The sequence below is a fragment of the Galeopterus variegatus genome, unplaced genomic scaffold, assembly GCF_000696425.1.
Source record: "Galeopterus variegatus unplaced genomic scaffold, G_variegatus-3.0.2 Scaffold330, whole genome shotgun sequence".
In the NCBI taxonomy this organism is placed as follows: Eukaryota; Metazoa; Chordata; class Mammalia; order Dermoptera; family Cynocephalidae; genus Galeopterus; species Galeopterus variegatus.
In genome coordinates this window covers 149,556-166,630 of record NW_007726441.1, presented here as the reverse complement: position 1 = coordinate 166,630, position 17,075 = coordinate 149,556, and the positions used below count along the sequence as shown (strand labels likewise).

Sequence of the window (17,075 nt, the reverse complement as noted above, 5' to 3'; positions counted from 1 at the left end):
AGGGGCTGAGGACAAAAGTCTGTGTGTTTTTAATAAACTTATGAGAACAGCTGTGGATAATTAATAGAGGATCTTTAAAGCGAGAGAAAATTAGAGACAATAGTGCTCACACAAGAAAGCCTTTTTAGAAACCAAGGGCACAAAAAGAGAATTATGCTGCTTTCAGAAGTTAAACATTTCAGAGACTTAGTTCCTTGAAGTCAATTAACTGTTGACACAGAAAATTATAACTTCAAATACAAAATAAAGCAGAGCAGATGAATTTCCTACTTCACTAAAAAGATATTGTTTCCATATAATGTTGGTACCAATAAAAATAGAAAAGTAGAAACCCAAGAAGATAACCACAAAAAGTTTTAAACTGAAAAAAAAAAAATCCTGACACTATTTCATGTATATTTCAGTTCCTTTAAGAATTGTCTCATACATTTTTGTCACTTGCATGGTATACTCAAAAAAGAATATTATTTGCCCATGATTTGAAGAAGTATCATTTTACACGAAGTTACTAGTATAAACTATTACATTAAAATATTTATATATTAGGGCCGGCCCGTGGCTCACTCGGTAGAGTGCGGTGCTGATAACACCAAGGCCCCGGGTTCGGATCCTATATAGGGATGGCCGGTTTGCTCACTGGCTGAGCGTGGTGCTGACAACACCAGGCCAAGGGTTGAGATCCCCTTACCGGTCATCTTTTAGAAAAAAAAAATATATATATATATATTTATATATTTAAAATGGTCATTATCATCTTAACTAAATATAAAATATCTGGAATATGGTGAAAACTGCATATATTTTATTGTTATAGACCCTTAATTAGTATATCACTGCTGAATGCAAGAACTGTCTATCAGTTAAATAAGAAACTTAAGATGGCTTGTTCATAGTCTATTCAACTCATGGTGGCTATCTAAAAGTTATAACTACGACGAACAAAACCAAAAAATTTAGACACTATAAACCTAGAAAGCTGCTACTTTCCTTTACTAAGCATCAAAAGCAAACACTGAACGTGTAGCAATGTGTATACATTTGCCAAGCTATTACAATGCAAAGCACAGGCCTTGGAAGGCCCAAGTCTATTGGCCTTGTTTCCGAGATATTCCTCTGCTTAGAGTTTATTCCTATGCTCGTTAGCATGAACCACAAAATTGAGCAAATGTCTCCACCTAGTGGAATTAATCTTTAATAGGTTTTTGTGGCTTATTTTTTTTTTTTTTTTTTTTGACACAAAACAGCTAGTTAGGAAAAATAAGTTTTACTGATGTACAATCGAGCTAGGCATCTATAATTAACATTAATTTACTGCATATTATCAAGTTGCTAGGAGAGAGGAGAACAAATGTCCTCAACACAGAGAAATGATTATATTTTGTAATGAATATGCTAATTATCCTTATTTGATCATCACACATCGTACACAGGTATTGATACTCAACTCTGTACCCCATAAATATGTATAATCAATTACATGTCAATTAAAAATAAACACATAAATGTCTTTGCAGAAAAAAATATTTAATAGGAAATGCAATGCAGATTTGGAGTTTGAGTTACAAAAGTGAGGTCATTTGAGTATGACTTTTCTTAAATACATTACTAAAAATGAGTTTATAGAAAGGACTCTCAGCTCAGCAAGACTGTGGGACTCTTCTATACAAATGTAAATTCCTTGTGGTCAGCATAGGATTTTATATAATAATAAAGACCATTAAAAAGTTGCTGTATTATTTTATACACAGTGGATTTTGCATTCCTGTGTGCCTTACCTGGGTTAAACAAAATCATCTGGATATTCCTGTGCTCACCAACACTAATCTGTATTGCAACAGATGGCATGATCTATTGAGAAACAAGCAGAAAGTCTATAGTGGTTGCCTCGTCTACCTTTATCATGTCCTAACTGGTAGACTCACAAGTCATCTCTCCACCATGACAACGTATTTCTTTTTCTTTCTTTTTTCTTTTTTTTTTTTACCGGTAAGGGGATCGCAACCCTAGGCTTGGTGGCCGGCCCAGACAACGTATTTCTTGTGTCTCTGGAAACATCCTAGGTAAGGGCACAACTACTAGCCCAAAGGAAGGACAATACTCAAGCTTATCCCAGGAATCTGAGCCTTTCTTGGGGCACGTGGCTTAAAATGCAATCTTGCCTTGCATATTCTAACAACATTTTTCCAGACCCCCAAAATAATGTCTTTAAGGAACATAAAAATGGACAAAGTCTCACTTAATGCCAAACATTAAGACTTGATAGCTCCACCATCGCCAGAATCCAGAAGAATTTTCCACCAACTATAAGGTAGATAGACTTGAATTGTAAAATAAAATCAGTAGGTCACTTGCAAATTAGCTTAAAAAAAAATTCTACATCCTTTCTTCATTTTTTGCCCTTGGATTCAGAAATGTGAAATCTATGACAGAAAGCTGGTGTCTGGCCACTCACCTCACAACTAAATGGGTGCTATGACTTTCATTCTATCTTTTCCTCTTTACAAAAGTAATATGTGATTGTTGTGGAAAACTTAGAGACATAAGACAAACATATCACCCATATCATATATCACTCATAACTTTATCACTCAGAGAAAATCACTGACGTCTTGGGGTACAGCCTTTCAATCCTTGCTCTTGGCATATGTTTGGGTGTGTTGGATTTCTTTGAACTAAGTTAGAATCATGCTGTGCAGTCTCTCATGGCCGACTTCTCTGACATTTAATAATGCATCTTGAACACCTTTACAGTTTGTATACATACAACAAAATTTTAGTGATTTCATATTCCACACACTCTGTGAGGACAGGTATTATACATAGTTCACTATTGTGCCTTTAGCTCACCGCCTTCCTCTGACAATGAAATTGATACAAAATCCTTATTTGATTTGCATTGATTTCAGGTTTACCATCTGTTCACACCTTTATCAGCCATTGCATTTCTTTTTGTATTGTCTATTTTAAATTGTTAAATGAATCCTTTGCTTGTTTATTACCAATTTGTAACAACTTTGTATGTGTATTAAATGTTTATTAAATGTCTGCAAAATATCTGCAAATATTTTTCTTAGGTCATTGTTTTCCTGTAATTCTATATAGTTTTATTTTTATATCTAAGAATATTTGAAATATATTTTTTGTATCTGGTATTGGAAAGAGAATTACTTTCACTTTTTCAATAAGTTTTTTAATTACAAAATAGACAGTTATGACAACATTACAGTAATCTCCCCTTATCCTCGGGGACTGTGTTACAAGACACCAGTGAATGCCTGTAACTGTGTGGATGATACCAAACCCTATATATATATATACACATATATATAAACTATGTTTCTTTCCTGTACATATACAACTATGATAAAGTTTAATTTATAAATTAGCCATGGTAAGAAATTAATGCATTAACAATGATAACTAATAATAAAATAGAACAATTATAACAATACACCAGCATTACTACTCTTGCATTTTGGGGACATTATTAGGTAAAATAAGGGTTACTTGAACACAAGCACTGTGATACCATGATAGTCAATCTGATGACCGAGATGGCTACAAAGTGACTAACGGGTGGGTAGCATCTGCAGTGTAGCTGAACAAAGGGATAATTCACGTCCCCAACAGGAAGACATGGGACAGTGCAAGAATTCATCACACTATTCAGAACGACACACAATTTAAAACTTATTGTCTGTTTCTGGAATTTTTCGTTTAATGTTCTTGGACCAGGGTTGACACCCCACAGACGGTGAAACTGGATAAAGGGGGACTACTGTAAATGTTGAATACTGTTTCCTTTCTCTACTGATTTGAAATTCTGCATATTTGTATACTTGATTCTTTTAAAAACAATTTTTTTAATTGACACATAATCAACTGTACATATTTATGGGGTATGGAGTGATATTTCAATACACGTATACAATGTGTGATGATCAAATCAAGGTAATTAGTATATCATCACCTTTATATTTATCACTTCTTTGTGTTGAGACCATATTAAATCCTCTCTTCTAGCTATTTGAAAATATAAAATAAATTACTGTCATTAGTCACCTAACAGTACTATAGAGCACTAGAATGTATTCTTTCTTCCAGCTGTAAGTTAGTATCAATTAACCAACCTGTTCCTGTTCCCCCTTGCTCTCCACCCTTCCCAGCTTCTAGTAACCATAATTCTACTCTTTACTCCTATGAGCTCAACATTTTAGTTCCTGCGTATGATTGAGAACATGCAGTATTTCTCCTTCTGTTCCTGACTTATTTCGCTTAACATAATATCTTCCAGGATCATCCATATTGCCACAAGTAATAGGATTTCATTTTTTTATGGCCTAATGGTATTCCTTTGTGCATATCTACTGCATTTTCTTTACCAGTTCATCTGTTGATAGACACAAGTTGATTCTATATCCTGATTATTGTGAATAGTGTTGCAATAGGCGTGGAAGTGTGGGTATCTCTTTGGTGTATACTCAATTCTTAAATGTATAAGATCTATTTATAGAGTTCTTTCCTGCACTTTGAATTGGTCTCTGCTCTCTCAACCGAATGACAGGTAGTGTAGACGGTGTTCTCTCAATCTGCCCAGGGAGAATGCTCCACCACAACTCTTCTGTCCCCACAGATTTCAAGCCTCACTTGTATCGAGATACTTGTTGCCAGGACCAGCCACTTGACTAAAGATAGGGAGGGAGGTCAGAGTTGAGGGTGTTGGAAAACAAGGCATATTCAAGTGCCATCTTCTATCAGTTTTGGCAATCTGGATAATTCATAATACCCAATTTTCTAATATTAAAACAATATGGCATTTAAAAAATAAGCCTACTGTTGGGAGGTTCTCCCAGAAACAAACTTTGGGATGTAGATTTGAGTGCAGAAAATTTATTGGAGTGCTCTCGACATTTGCACTTCTAGAGGAGTGAAGGAAGCAGGATCGGGCAGTAGGAGAATTCACAACAACGGGCCCCAGTGTCTCTGGAGTTAGGACAGTGCTTCACAGTTGTCCCCTGTTGGTATAAAGTGGCCAGACCTTTATAACCCCATAACGAGCAGTAATTGGATGACAGCTGCACCAAGAAAGGAGTATGACCTTGGAAAAGGTGAGTGGTTAGGGTGACTGCAATTAGCCCAGATAGAAGTTTGTCTATTTTTTTGATACTCAATAAAGCAACTTTTGCTGTCATTGATTTTCTCTGTTATTTTCCTATTTTCTACTTCATTGATTTCTGCTCTTATCTTTATTATTTCCTTCCATCTACTTACTTGGACTTAATTTTTTCCTTTCTGTCTAGCTTAAGGTGGAGGCTAAGATTAATTTTTAGACCTTTTTTCTTTTCCAATACAAGCTTTTAAATCTATAAAGTTCACTCTATAGACTCCTTTAGGTATAACCAACAAATTTTGATATGCTTTGGTTTCATTTTTATATAAATTAAAATATTTTCCAATTTTCCTTCTAATTTCTTCCTTGACCATGAGTTATTGTAGAACTATGTTTTTTAATTTTCAAATATTTGGTAATTTTCCAGGTATATTTCTATAATTGATTTCTATTTTTAATTCTGTTACGATCGGAAAATACATTTCTGTATAATTTCAATATTTTAAATATATTGAATTTGTTTTATGACCCAGTATATGGTAGCCCTTTATGAATGTCCCATGTGCATTTGATAAGCATATGTATTCTGTGGTTGTGTGGACTATTCTGTAAATGTCAACTAGATCAATTTGGTTGCTAGTGTTCTTTAAACATTTTTTATCTTTACAAATTTTCTATCTTCTGGTTCTATTAATTATTGAAAAAAGGAATGCTGATACCTCTAGTTGTAATTGTGGATTTTTCTATTTCTTTTTTCAATTGTTATCAGTTTTGCTTCATGTATTTTGAGGATCTGTTATGAGGTGCATAGACTAAATGTTTCTTATGACATGTTGATTGATTCATTTATGTATATATAAAATGTCCAGCTTTCTTCATTCTGGATCCTTTAGACGCCCCATTGTTTTGTTCTGCTTTTCTTCTACATGAATGCTGACAACTTCCAGGGGTTGCTGTTTGTCCCCATCTTCTTTTATGTTAGGATTCACAGGAATAACTCTCACTATTTTTGTGTAAATGTTGTTCATTTTTGGTTTTGTTGGAGCTGCTCTTGGCTTCTGAATCATCCTATTCTTGATTTTCTCCTACTTTTCAGACCTCCCTTCTCATTGTCCTTTGTGAGCACCACTTCCATAACCATGCTAAGTCATGGTTGTTCTTCCAAATTTTCTTTTAACCCCCATTTTTGTCTCACTCTACACAGTGAAGTTGAGACGGACACTTGACTGGGTCCAGGATAGGATTTGATCTGATAATTAACTGGATTGGATTGAGTTAGAGGCCTCAGATGTCTGGCTGGGTCAGACAGACAGAAACTGGACCGGGTCCAGGATCAGATTGAATCAAGTGGAGATTACTGTGGGGAGGGAACTCCAGCTTTCAGAAGTTCGCAGGAATTTTGTGCTCTATCCTCTTCACTTCTTTCTTTTGCATGCTTAGGTAGGGACTTTTTTTTTTTTTTTTTTTTTTTTTTTTTTTTTTTTTTTTTTTTTTTTTTTTTTTTTTTTTTTTGACTGAGGTGATCAAGGAGATCTCAGACCTAAAGCCAAGATTTACGGTAAAATGAGACCCCTAATTTCTAAAGAATTAAGTATCCCATCTTCTGCTTATGCATACATTTACATCTGTATGTTGTAGGCCCCGAAAGTAGCAATTCATTCAAACATAGAAAAATCTTTATGAAGATCATTTAAAACTATGATCGAATGTTCCAAATGAACAATAGCGCACTTAAAATTGAGCGCTCCCAAATTAGGCTTATCCAGGGACGCCTACTGATGTGAAAAAGTTTATAAAGATTTCAAAACTGTGATTGCTTCTTTTAAAAGACTCTACCAAAGGCAAATAAAAGGCTTAGGCAACTAATTGATAAGAAAAATTGAATCTGCTAAACTTTTGGCTCAGTTGCTATCTTGCCCAGGTTGGGGATGGGAAGCCAGATAACGGGATAAAATATTTGTTTAAAAATAGGCCCTCAGGTAAAGTAGTCTTGCTACTTTTTCAGAGCTATCTGTACTGAGTCCAGGCACAGGGAATGCTTTCTCTGCCCTATTCGTTCATTCTGCCCTGGACTCAGTAATTTTAGCTAAGAAACAGAAGCTAATTAAAAAGACTACCTGTTGAACTAAATAGGTCTCCAAATACAGTTTTCTGGCATCAACTGGTAATTTTGACTAGATTTCTAAATTTTCTTTTAGGCACATCTATGTATCTCCTCCCAAAAGCATATGGTGAAATTCTATGATTTTATTTCACCTTGGTGTCCATTTTTTTAATCTTTCACTTGTCTCCTCTGAGGAACCCAAACAATTTGGGAAAACTTACGTTCTTTCTCTGTGCTTTGAGATGTAAACTTGCTACTTTCCTTCTCTAGAACTTGGTGAGGCCATGTGGGGCAGATAAGCTTTAACTTGCTTCAGAGGCATGACTTAATCCAACTGTCCTTTTTAAACTAGTGAGTTTAATATTTTATCTGTCTCGTTACTAAAATTTTAAATGAAAACTGTAAGATCTTTGTTTCTGTGTTTTGTTTCATTTTGTAATGTGTGCATGTATACATGTGTGGGCTGTATGTCATGTCTACATGTTTGTCTATACATGTATTTGTATATTGCCTACATGGTACCAAATTGGCTTATAAATAATGTGCACTCACAATAAGCCTAAATGCTTTTCAAGTTCACATGACTCGTTTTTAAAAAATTGTTGGTAAAATAAAACAGAAATGTTTGCAGAATTTAATTTAGATATTTTTGCCTATGTTTGTCTATTTGTCAAAGCAAATTTATACTGTCTCTGATATTTTAAGGTCATAAAATTGTTGCTGTTGTGTTAAGTTTGATACTTAGTCTGTTTGTGAACTAAAAGCTGTGAGAGAACTGGCTGCTGGGCCTCCTCCAAAGCCTTTCACATGTTTTGTTTTTAGTTTGTTTTTGGTTCTAAGCCTCTGAATTCTGAGGCCATTTGTCCACAGCACACGAGTTACCAGCTGCAGGACAAAATCTAATACAGTCTCATCCTCCCTGTCCCTGCTCTGCCTCCTGGCCATGCTGGGAGGGACAGCATCCTTTAGACATTATCTTCAAAGCTGCTCTTGGGCTCCTCATGGCCGCCCTGGATACCACGTGGGTACTTGGGACCCCAGATGGCTAGGGAAATGGGACCTATGTCTGGTATCCCAAAGGCCTTAGTCAATACTGATTAATAAAGGTTTTGCTTGGTATGAGTAAATTAGACAAATGCGAATGGGTTAAACACGTATAAATAAAGTTGTCATAGTTTCAAAAATTATTTTCAGTAGTTTAAAATCTTGATGTTGTGTTATGTTAAATTAAGTAATAGGTAACCATAGATGTCTGAGGCATTTCTAAGTAAATTAAAATACTAAGACATTCATTATTATACATAATTTAAGTTTATATACTTTGACATTTTGTTTACATGTGATATTAAAAAGCCAAATATATTTGGATGTTAAAAAATTATTTTTTTCTAAAAACTAAGCATTAATATCAAAAGTACATTAATACAAAACTAGAATTTTGTTTTCCAGCCTCATGTAATATTTATTAGGTCTTTTGATTATTTGGATAACTGAGTCTCCTCTCTTTCACAGAGTAAAGGATTTTGCTTTTCAAAATCTTACTTTGGCTAAATGAATGATTATTATTTTATAGGGACCTGTGATCCTATTTTTATCAAGTGTTTTAAACTTTTGACATATTTGACAGGCTTCCCAAAATCAAATTTAAAAATCAATATTAAGTCTTTTTGACCTCAAACTAACCTTGTTCCCTAAAACATTCAAAAGAGAGATAATGCACAGGCTTATTTGATGTGTTAAGTTATACAGGAAGCATTGACAAAAAAAAAAACAATGTTTAATCTTTTTTTCTGGAGTTATTTTTGTATACATATATTATTAATATATGTCCCAAAATTGTATAAAATTCCTAAAGTTCTAATATGTCTTGGTATGTTATCAGTCATAATTACTATTATGTTAAATTATAAGTCAAAGAGATAACCAAATTTTCTTATCAATTGCATCTTTAGTCATGACCATTTTAAGTTTTGTTGTGCTCAGTTAATTGCTTAATTCTGATACTTTCGCTTAAAGCTCTTACAATTATAATCCTAAAGTGTTGTGTCTTCAAGGAGGTTCATGAAAATGATGAAAAGGACTCTGACAAATACAGGTTTCTGGTAATCTTAGATCGTATCATTGCACCAGGTAAGAATTATGTGAATTCTAATTTAAAAAAGAAAAAAACTGGTTTATAAAACTGCTAACCAATATCAAGCAAGACAAGAATTAATTAAATACAAAGGGAATACTTTGGCAAATTATCATGCTAAGATAGCCTGTACTGCAATTGTTAGGATATGCAATTGGAATGAATTCTATAATCCAAGTCAAATTACCTATGATAACCTATTTAATAACAATGTGATGCAACTGAATTGGAAAAAACAAAAGTGGCATTTTAAAAAAATATGTATATAAATCCAATATTGAGCATGGACTCATGGAGAGCCTGGACGGCCACCTGGTCCTTCCCGAGTCCTTAAAGCTTTATTATTAAAGCTCTGTCCTCCATGACTCATCATAAAAAAGATAAAATGATCCAAATTATGAAAAAATAAATTTATGTGGTGACTGTTATAAAACTGGTCAAATGGTTTATGGCCAATGTTTGGTTTGTCAAACCCATAATTCTGGGAAGACAATCAACTTCAGGTACATTTCTGCAACCTGATGAGTCATTTAAACATTTATAGAGGGATTTCATTCACTTGCTATTTTCACTGCATGATTTCTGACTGTATAGAAGCTTCCCCATGCAGGAAGGCCAATGCTATAACAGTAACTAAAAGGTTATTAAAAAATGTGTTTCTCTCGTTGGACATTCCTGGAGAAAATCTCCAGTGATAGAGATACTTGTTTCACCAGACAAGTTATAAAACAGTTACATAAGGTAGGCAAAGCTAACTTAATAGACTGAATTGCCTTGGTCAAAGGTATTGTAGATTGATGACAATCAGGTCTACTTCCAGTAGAAAACATAAGTTGACCCCTTATGAAATATTCACTGGAAGGCTTATACCCCTAATAATGAAACCTCATGTATCTCCTCCTCACGTATCTAACATGACTAAATGTTGCAAGGCTTTAACGTATTATGCCAAAGTGCATTTTTACCAGGGAGAAGAAGCTGTTTACGATCTACTGAGTACAATCAAAACCCTTCATGATCTAAAACTTGGAGATTGGATCTTCTAGAAAGGACTTCAGAGAAAGACTGTCCTTGCCACTCATACTGCAGCAAAACTTTGGGATCTTAAATTTTGGGCCTGAGTCTGCAACTCAAAGGGCTGCTCCAGACCTTGGAACTGTACCCCTGTTGGAGACTTTACGGTAAAGCTGACCAGGGAAATTTCTCTTCTGAAGCAGATGGCTCATAGAAGTGGACAGCTTTCCCAAGATTTCCCTGCCATTATGAAAGTCTTGTTTCCTTACTCTTATGTCCTCCTGTCCTAATTCTTTCCTTTTTTCCACAGGAAAGTAAATTTCCCACTGGACACTCTTCAGGACCTATACAAAATTATGGGTGAACAGATTTAACTGACCCTTGCTCTAATGCAACTAGGGGTCCTTCCTGTCCCACGCCTGAGGGTCTATATTAGGTCTGTGGAGAATTTCCTTATTCCGTACCGTCTTCAAGCTGGTTTGGATCTTGCTATGTCTCCTGACTCACGTCTGCCTTCCAAACAGCATCCCCTGAAAGTTCTCATAATAGCTCCTATCATCAGAGGCCAAAACAGTCAAGGACATTAATTAACACCAGCCTTGAAACAGATGACAATATGCTATTTTCTACTGAGGAAAAATTCCAGTGGGGTGTCTGGGGGCTCACTCTTGTGGGTAGTGGGGTGCCCGTTGTATGGAATTTAAAGTTAATCCATAAATTTGGAAAAAAAAATCTTGGATTTTGTAGCCAAACAGACTCCCTGGGTTTCAGACGAGTAGAAGCCACTCTTCGAATGGTGGATGATAACACAGGTACTCAACAAAAACATTTAATGGAACATGAGGCAGCTTTAGACCCCTTTTTGCCCAAGCTGGGGGCTTATGTTTGATATTGGACAAAACTGAATGCTGTACCTATCTCTCCCCTGATTTTGTTACCACAGAAATCTTAATTTAAAAAGTGGCTGATACTGGTATTTCCTTAGACTCTGCCCCCAAATACATTAAGGAAATTTCTCAAGAACAAGGAACACATGATGTGTTTATGGGAACAACTAACAGTTGGATTGGAGGCATCCAAAATGGCAGATGGTAAGCTTGGGTTTTCCATGGTTTTCTAATCTTTATATTTCTTCTAGCAGGTCTCCAGGTTATTATGACTTGGGTTACTAGACTAACAAGAAAAATGAATGCTTCTTTAAGTCAGACCACTTTACAGCAAATTACGATCCTTAATTCCTACCATACCTCAAACAAGGACTATGACCGATTAAACTCAAATACTGTTAAATTGCTTATATTGCCTGACTTATCTGTTTTGGTTCAGTTCATTTCATAAGAACTCTTGCTTTAAGAGAACACTTTGGTCTTTTGATATTATCTTTTTGATAGTCATCATACTCTGCCCGGTGCCCTGTATTCTTTCAAATCAAAAATGTTTGTGTACAGCCATCCATCATGCATTGAATGGTCTCACTTCGAATAGACCAGCAATAACATGAGAACTAGTCAACTAGTGTGATATAGAGACTGCTGAACTCCGTACTCAGACCAGAGATGACTGGTGAACTCCATACAAGACTAAAGAAAACTCATGAATTCCACACTGAGACCAAATAAGTCATTTGCACTGGTGACAGAGTGGGGTGTCAATGCTCAGTTTTGGTCAGCCTCTCAAAACTGAGAGGCTGAACAAAAGGAGGGAGTTGTTAAATCAAGCTAAAAAGTTCTGGCCTGAGAAAGCCTCCATACTCATTCTCAAGCTCTTGCATAGGAACCACAACCTAACTTGGCACATAAGCACATGGGCAAATTGAAAATCTAACCTAGAAATGTGCTCCTGTGATGATAGCTGAATCTCAGCCATTTGCAGGCAGTCAATTGTTCTGTACCTCACTTCTTTTTTCTGTATTGTCAGTTCTCTTTTTCTGTCTATAAATCTGACTAACCATGCATTTTCAGGCACAGCCCCTCTGAATCTGTTCAGACTAGGGGCTGCTCAATTTGTGAATAGTTTTTAAATTTTTTTTTTCTTTTTTGCTCAAATTAAACTTTGTTAAATTGAAATTGCTTAAAGTTTTCTTTTAATAGTTATATTCAAAAGGTTTAATTTGTATCATTTATTTATTTCTATTTTCTAAATAATGGAAAGATAGTGCTCTAAGTAAAACTCCATGTTGCTTATCTCTGTAAATAATTTAGCCATGATTGGTATCTATTAGGAAATTTTAAATAATTCTAACTTCCCTTGGTCCCTTACCTGAGAAAATCAATTTAGTTATGACGTTTATTTCTCTAGGGACTGGAAGATAGTGGTTAGAGGATTTGTTCCCTCTCATCTCTCTACTGGCTTTTGTTTGGAAATGGCTGCATTTCTTAAGTTTGGCAACTTCTCTTTCCATCAGCTGCCAAACTCTTTCCAGAGTCTGGGAACACTCCCTACTCTAGGAATTGCTTTCTCCCCCATTTCCTTTTACTCCCTTTCCCCATTTTCCATTTCCTGTTGCTAGCCCAAGTATTCTTCATCATCCCATGTTGGTTTCCTATTGGCTGGAACCAACCCAAAGCAAAAGGGACCTGATTAATGACCACCAAGGTCAATTTCCAGGGGCACATTTAAGGATAGAGAAAGGTGAGAATGGATCTAGCACAGAAAATATAACCATTTTGTATGTGGATCATTGGTATTAATTTCTTATGGAATTGAAAACTTTTGGCAGAAAAAAAATACTACATAATAAAAGAGTACCTGGAAAATAGTAAATACTTGTAAAATGATTGCTGAATAAATGAAACTTAGACTGGACTGTAAGCGCTGTACTAAAGTTAAGCTACCGAAGTCAAGTCTGGAACAGATTCTTACTTAGCCTCCGAGCCGTTAAGGCGGTGTCTACTACTGCAGGCTCTTGGGGAAGGATTATTAACTATGAAGGTGGTGAATACATGGATGCATGCAGGGACAGATGGAAGTGTAGTTGGCTCATAAAATTTTACAGATATAAAGAATGTAATATAGTCTAGCCCCTTCATTTACAAGTGACAAAATGGAATTTCAAATTAATTAAAAACACAATATTATAGGGTTAGAACCCAAATCTCACAACTTTAGGATAAGTTCAAGATATCTATTGCACAACATTGTGATTATAGTTGATAATAATATGTTGTATTCTTGAAAAATGCTTGAGTTGAATTTAAGTGTTCTCATCACAAAAAGGACAATTATGTGAGGTAATAAATATGTTAATTAGCTGAATTTAGCTCTCCCACAATGTATAGATATTTGGGAACATCATGTTGTACATTATAAACATATACAATTTCTTAATTTCAAAAATAAAATAAAATGTTAAAAAAATTTACTCCATTCAAATCAAAGTCAATTACTAATGACGAGTGAGAGAGATTGCCATACTGCTGGAGGAATTCTGAAGAGTCTGCTCCTTTCTGTGTGACCAAGTGGGCAATTAACATGCATCCACAGAAAATATTTGAGAATATAGGTCTCCATAGCAAAAGACACTTTAAAAGTTGTCATTAATCAAACCAATAATACATATACTTGCCTTATTATCATTATTCAACTAAATCATTTTATTTTTTATGAAAGTAAAATAAGAATAAGCCTAACCAATGCCAAGTAAAAGTACGTTTCTTTACCACAGCCCCAAATATAGTCACCATCTTCCATTTTTGAGATCTTTAAAAGTTCTCATTGGTGAAACACAAAGTATTAACTTCTCACCCCATTCAACATAAATGTTTGTAGTTCCTTACACACATGAAAAACCATGCCAAAAAAATTGAAACCTTTCTTAATAATAGAAAGCTTAAATTTGGCAATGGTCCACATGTGCTACAAAGATGATTTTATTCTATCAAGACGTTTTGTCTATATTTCACTTTTTATTTAAAAATTCAGAAATTTGGATGTAAACATTGTTTGGCAGCATTACTTTTCCCCCTTTGTTTCAATGTCTTAGATGCATAGCATAAAACTGACTTTCATGACTTTAAGTATATTTTCTGTATAAAATATTCAAAAGCTTGTTTTTGAAGCTAGGAGCTATATTGGAAATACCACCTACATTTACTTTTTAACAAATAACTACAGAAAAACCAAATTACTTTTCCAATGTCACACAAGTTGTTTGTGGCAGAGATAGGACTAGAATTAGATGTTTCTGTTCCCTTAAAAGTATTTTCATATCTAGCACATGAATGTGTTATGAAGGGTAAACACTTTTCAAACCTGTAATCCAAATTTACGGAAAACCCCGCTCTAACCCGATCTTTGAAGTCCAAAAGTTTCAATCCAGTAAAATGCAGTTATGCAGTTGCAGATTAGAAGTATGAGGAGTTGGCTGCAGGATCCAAATCTTTTCCAGCCAAGGATGTGGTTTGGCGCCACGTAGTGGCGCTTGTTCTCTTTGGCCTAAATAGGGAGTGACAATTCTGCGTCCGGAAGCGAGGCTGAGACTTCTAGGACAGCAGAATCTACAGGTCAATGCATTGAGTCGGCCTGGTCCGGGGAGTCTGGCTGGGAATATACTGGGGCTGTAGGGCTGCACTGTCCACCTGCCAGCTTTTCAGGACCGGGAGCCTGTTATTTTCCTGCCTATCGGGGTTTTCAGGACAAGAACTTCCCGCCCCTTCCACCCCAGTGGGGCGGGGGTGGGGGGTGGGGTTGGAAAGGGGGAATAGTTGCTGGGCAAAAGACTGCAACACGTTAGGTCTGATTTCAAGTGCCTTTTTCTTTTCTATTTTTTTTTTCTTTTTTGTATTTTTACTATCAACATTAGTTGTGATCATTAACTCAATAAACTTGAGTCAGGAACACGCCTGCAGAACTACCTATAATGTGACCTGTAATTAAAGGGCTTTCTGAATCAATGAGTGTGAGGTGGAAGTTTATGGACTCAAATGCCCAGTGTAACACCAAATATACTAAGACAGAGTGGCCACTAGCCCTGGACAGATACTGTCTTCTGTTCTTTAACAGAAATTGGTAACGGAAAGAGAAAAGTGTATCTGTCCTGTGACAGCCCAGCCCAGGATTCTCAGCAGGCCTCCTTCCTCTCAGAGAACGACTTTGGAAGGGGCGTGGCCTGGGAAGAGGCAGATGAGCCCGAGGTTCAGAAATGCAAGACTCCCCAGAATGTGAGCGTCCGCGCACGTGCTCTGCTCTGGGTGACACGAGGGGCCCAAATTCTGTCGGGACGGAGGCAGCGCGCCAATTCACCTCCCCAGCTGTTTTGGTGCCGATGTCCGGAAACCGCGGAGCCCGACATCTGCCCGGTCCACCTGCAGGGGGCGACCGCCCCACGACGCGGAGGCTTTTGGAGGGACCGAGGGACGTGAAGGCGGTGGCCACGCTGTCGCGCCGCCGTCCTTACCTCCAGGTAGTACAAGTCCATGGTAGTGATCTGCGAGTCGAGGAAATCTTCATAGGTGTTGAACTGAGTGACTACGTTGTCCACGGCCGTCAGCTTCTCTTCCTGATTCATTGCGGTTGCCTTGGCCGAAGCGTCCCTAACGACGGAAGCACGGGGGCCGGGTCAGGAGGCTCCACCCACTTCGTTCCTTCCAATCCGTTGGGGGCTAGTGTGGAGTTTTGGACGTTAAACCCGCCCCCAGGTGTTGTTACTGCATTTCAGTCCTTCGCTTAATTCCTGGGAACACTGTCTCGAATTACCTGCTCCAAGCTGGGGTTCGATACCACTCAACTTACTCATATCTTGGTGAAATGTGGAGCAACCGGAGAGATGCAAACTGCATTCCAAAGTTAAAAATTATGACACTGCCGTGATGTTTAGACAAAAATTATGGATGAGTGTTCCCAATCTTATTCTACAACAATGTTATGCCGGACCAAAATATCTAGGTGTTTTGAAAGAAGAGTATCTCAAAACAGAAGGCTATGAAAATGATCATGGACCAAGGGCAATAACAAAATACATTAATAATTTTGTTACATTATTTTTAGAGTTATAACTTGAAGGCAAATGATTGCTAATGTTTTGGTATAAGGAACAAATTATGAATTTCTCAAAGGAAATAAACTCGATGAAAATATCTTTGAAGACCTCTTTTGGCCCCCAAGTTCTTGCTTTTTACATTTTTTCTTTTCTTTTTTTTCTTTTTTCTTTTTTTTTTTTTCTTTTTTTTTTTTTCTTTTTTTTTTTTTCTTTTTTTTTTTTTCTTTTTTTTTTTTTCTTTTTTTTTTTTTCTTTTTTTTTTTTTCTTTTTTTTTTTTTTTTTTTCACTATTTAAATTTCAGTAAGTACACAGTGAAAAACTGCTTTGCTGAAGCTACTCTTTTCGGAGTGTAAAATATCTGGAAATTTAGAAAAGGTTTTTACTAAAGGGTTTTCTTTTCCTTTAGAACAAACTTTTGCATTTTTAGAAGATGGACTTAAAGTAATTCAACACAGAAGGCAAAACTTTTTAGAACCCATTTTTAGATTTTAATATTTATAAACCATCCTTGGGAATTAATACATAGTACAATGCTAAGCCTGTGGTGGTGGTTCTCTAAGTTCTTATTGAATTGATTTAGAAAATTTTCACGGGTATGCTAAAAAAAATTTAAATGAAAACATCTGGTAAGATACTTTAGTTTTAGTTAGCTTTTCATTTTAAAAGTTCATCTTAAAAATGAGGATGTCACAAATTGTGCAAATTTTAAGTGATGTAGACAGTTATCTCTAGGAT

General features: G+C 36.0%; 1 protein-coding gene across 1 annotated transcript in view; it reads right to left on the bottom strand.

The window, feature by feature from the left end:
- LOC103586306 (chromosome unknown open reading frame, human C4orf22) overlaps window positions 1–15,909 on the bottom strand; it is a gene marked incomplete at its 3' end in the record, with an annotated part of 573,134 nt that extends 557,225 nt beyond the window's left edge. Inside the window, exon 1 of the mRNA XM_008567547.1 lies at window positions 15,758–15,909. Coding sequence (XP_008565769.1) covers window positions 15,758–15,868 — 111 coding nt within the window. The remainder of the gene's footprint in view (window positions 1–15,757) is intronic.
- Between the last annotated feature and the right edge of the window lie 1,166 nt (window positions 15,910–17,075).